The following is a 2,981-nucleotide window of genomic DNA, read 5'->3' on the forward strand; positions in this document are numbered from 1 at the left end:
TCTCGTGTCCTCCCCCCAAACCCCTCTCGTGTCCTCCCCCCAAACCCTTCTCGTGTCTCCCCCACATCCCGACTGGATCCCCTTTGCCCTCTGGCTCCCCCCCAGACGGAGATCATGCGGAATGAGTTCGAGCGCCTGGCGGCCCGGCAGCCCCTGGAGCTGCTCAGCATGAAGAGGTGAGTGGTGCCCGCCCCAGGTGAGCGGTGCTGGCACAGGAGCGGTGCCCCCGGGTGGGGAATGCCCCCAGGTGAGCGGTGCCCGTTGCAGGTACGAGCTGCCAGCCCCATCCTCGGGGCAGAAGAACGACATCACGGCGTGGCAGGAGTGTGTGAACAACTCCATGGCCCAGCTGGAGCACCAGGCCGTGCGCATCGAGAACCTGGAGCTCATGTCCCAGCACGGCTGCAACGCCTGGAAGGTGTACAACGAGTAAGGCACTGAGCTGAACCCAGTTCTGAGCTCAACTGCTGTGTGTTTGTTGTGTTTTCCTGTGTGAGTCCAGCAGGGTCTTTGAAACATAATCTGGAACAGCTGAGCCCCTGTGAGAGAGCTGTGAGTGCAAAAGGAGGCTGATCTGAGGGAGAAACAGCCCTCTCTGTGGCCAAGGAACAGCCCGTGTTTCAGTACATCCCAATCTTGAATTTTGTGACTATTGGTGATAATGGACTTTAAACTGAGGAGAACTAAAGGGACTAAAGACAGTCTGAGAAAGCTCATTTTTATTTCCACTAATGAATTATTCTTACTCAACCTGGAGCACAATAAAGCTGCTGCAAAAGCCAAAAAAAGGTTGTAGGGGGTATTGCTGCAGGAAACACCAGGGCTGTTTCAGGCAGAGAATTGTAATGTTCATTTTTGAGAAGGATTGGCTGAACCTTAGATAAAGGAGTAGGCAAAAGGAATGCAAAACTCAGCTCTGAGAGAAGGCAAAGGGTTGCTTAGCTCAGGAGAGGAGGAGCAGGTAGAGGGTCTGTTATCCAGAACAGTGTGTTTGGGTTGCACTGGCTTGTTGTATCCTTAACTCTGGAGGGTTAAATGTCAGGTTAAATGACATTTTAACTCAGCAACTGTGTGTTTTTCTAATGCTTTGCTTGCATTCTGCCATCAGACACCTGGTTCATATGATAGAACAAGCCCAGAAAGAGCTTCAGAAGTTGAGGTGAGTCATTCATGTTTCCATGCTGAAATTGGATTCATACTGGAATTCTTCTCCCAAGTTCTACAAAGGCTGGTGTATGTGCTGCTGCCATGGTCATAGGAAAAAAGACTCAGTAATATCATTAAGAAATGTGACCCTGCCCTCCACAAGCAGTTACATTCATAATGCCTGTTCTACTCAAAATTCTGTGTTTTGTTTGGTTTGGTTGGCTTTACCTTATTATGTCTGAATTTCTGCTCTGGATGGAATGGATTGTGGAATTCTCTCTGAAATGTAGTAATGGTTTCTTTTCACTACTGGTAGATTTCTATTTAGTGTGCAGTTGCCTCTGCAAAGACATTTTCCCTCATGTTGGACTTGGCCTTTTATTTATCTCAGAGTTCTCTGTGAACCTTGTACTGGGATTTATCCATCTGTGTGTTGTCATTACAGTCCTGGCTGCACGAGTGTTTTCTGGTAGTACTTCTAAGGATTAAGTATATTTGGAAATTAGCAACAGATAGTACAGATTTTAAAGAAATGAGGAAAAAACTACATAGATCTTTCTCTCCCCAGGAAAAACATCCAAGATCTGAACTGGCAAAGAAAGAACATGCAGCTCACAGCTGGGGCCAAGCTACGGGAAATGGAATCCACGTGAGTATCGAGAATTCTTCTGTTAAACCCGTTCCTGTTGGTATCTCTCTGCTTGCTTAGTTGTCTTTGATTTTTAAACCAGAGGACTGTTAAATAACATTTAAAGGTTTTTTTTATGTCCTTTCCCTTCCAGGTGGGTGTCTCTTGTCAGTAAAAATTACGAGATCGAACGAACTATTGTGCAGCTGGAAAATGAAATCTCACAGATCAAACAGCAGCACGGGGAAGCAAACAAGGAGAATATCCAGCAAGACTTCCAGTGACTTAATCCTGACTGTCTCACTGCAGCATGTGTTAAAAAAACTACAAACCAGAAACTTTGGAGATGCTGTGTTTTTGGCAGTTGTGTGAGGTTACACAAGTTTCTGTTCTCATTGTTTCTTTTTCCTTGTTTTAAATTCTAGGAGGAGGTAGGGTGGACTCAAAGTGTCCCGTTTAAATGACTTACAGGTGCAGTTAAATGTACTGTGAATTGTTTCAGTGTTTATAGACCCAGAGTAGGGGTCCATGTTTTTGCGTTGTCCCTGTGCCTTTAATAAATCTTGGTTTGCTATTTGTGTGGTTTGTGCTCCACATTCCAAGGTGGCCTGAGAGCTGGGGAGGAGGGGGCTGTGCCAGGGGAACCCCCACATCGCCCTGGGGGGGGGTGGGTGTGAACTGGAATTTGGGGCCAAGGGGAATGAGCCAACCCAGGGGCCCTATCCTGGTGCTCTGTTCCCTATCCCAGTCCCTCATCCCCCATCCCGGTGTTCTGTTCCCCATCCTGGTGCCCTGTTCCCTATCCTGGTCCATTATCCCCTATCCCAGTCCATCATTCCCCATCCCAGTCCATCATTCCCCAACCCGGTGCTCTGTTCCCTATCCCAGTCCATTATCCCCTATCTTGTAACAAATGTGGATAGAGCCTTTCTCAAATCTTCGTTTGCGAAGCCCAGCCATGATGATGATCCCCTATCCCAGTCCATCGTTCCCCATCCCAGTCCATCATTCCCCATCCCGGTGCTCTGTTTCCTATCCCGGTCCATCATTCCCTATCCCTGTTCGCGCTCTCCCGGGGGCGTCCCCTGTGGGCGCGGCCCTTCCTCTGCTGGCCCCACCCTCCTTCACCGATTGGCTGCGAGACCACCCCCACCGCCCAATGGCGTCTCACCCCGGGGGATGCTGTGCCCGCCCCTTATGACGTCAC

The 2,981-nt window shown here is 48.9% G+C and overlaps 2 protein-coding genes across 2 annotated transcripts in view; both read left to right on the forward strand.

The window, feature by feature from the left end:
• The window catches only part of BCAS2 (BCAS2, pre-mRNA processing factor), a 2,964-nt gene extending 616 nt beyond the window's left edge, over positions 1 to 2,348 (forward strand). Inside the window, exons 3-7 of the mRNA XM_027695384.1 lie at positions 106 to 176; positions 268 to 429; positions 1,109 to 1,159; positions 1,715 to 1,795; positions 1,929 to 2,348. Coding sequence (XP_027551185.1) covers positions 106 to 176; positions 268 to 429; positions 1,109 to 1,159; positions 1,715 to 1,795; positions 1,929 to 2,058 — 495 coding nt within the window. The 3' untranslated portion in view covers positions 2,059 to 2,348. The remainder of the gene's footprint in view (positions 1 to 105; positions 177 to 267; positions 430 to 1,108; positions 1,160 to 1,714; positions 1,796 to 1,928) is intronic.
• A 384-nt stretch (positions 2,349 to 2,732) lies between these two features.
• The window catches only part of TRIM33 (tripartite motif containing 33), a 42,478-nt gene continuing 42,229 nt past the window's right edge, over positions 2,733 to 2,981 (forward strand). Inside the window, exon 1 of the mRNA XM_027695374.1 lies at positions 2,733 to 2,774. Coding sequence (XP_027551175.1) covers positions 2,733 to 2,774 — 42 coding nt within the window. The remainder of the gene's footprint in view (positions 2,775 to 2,981) is intronic.

This window comes from Neopelma chrysocephalum, unplaced genomic scaffold, assembly GCF_003984885.1.
Source record: "Neopelma chrysocephalum unplaced genomic scaffold, ASM398488v2 Primary Assembly neopelma1_100, whole genome shotgun sequence".
Lineage (NCBI taxonomy): Eukaryota > Metazoa > Chordata > Aves > Passeriformes > Pipridae > Neopelma > Neopelma chrysocephalum.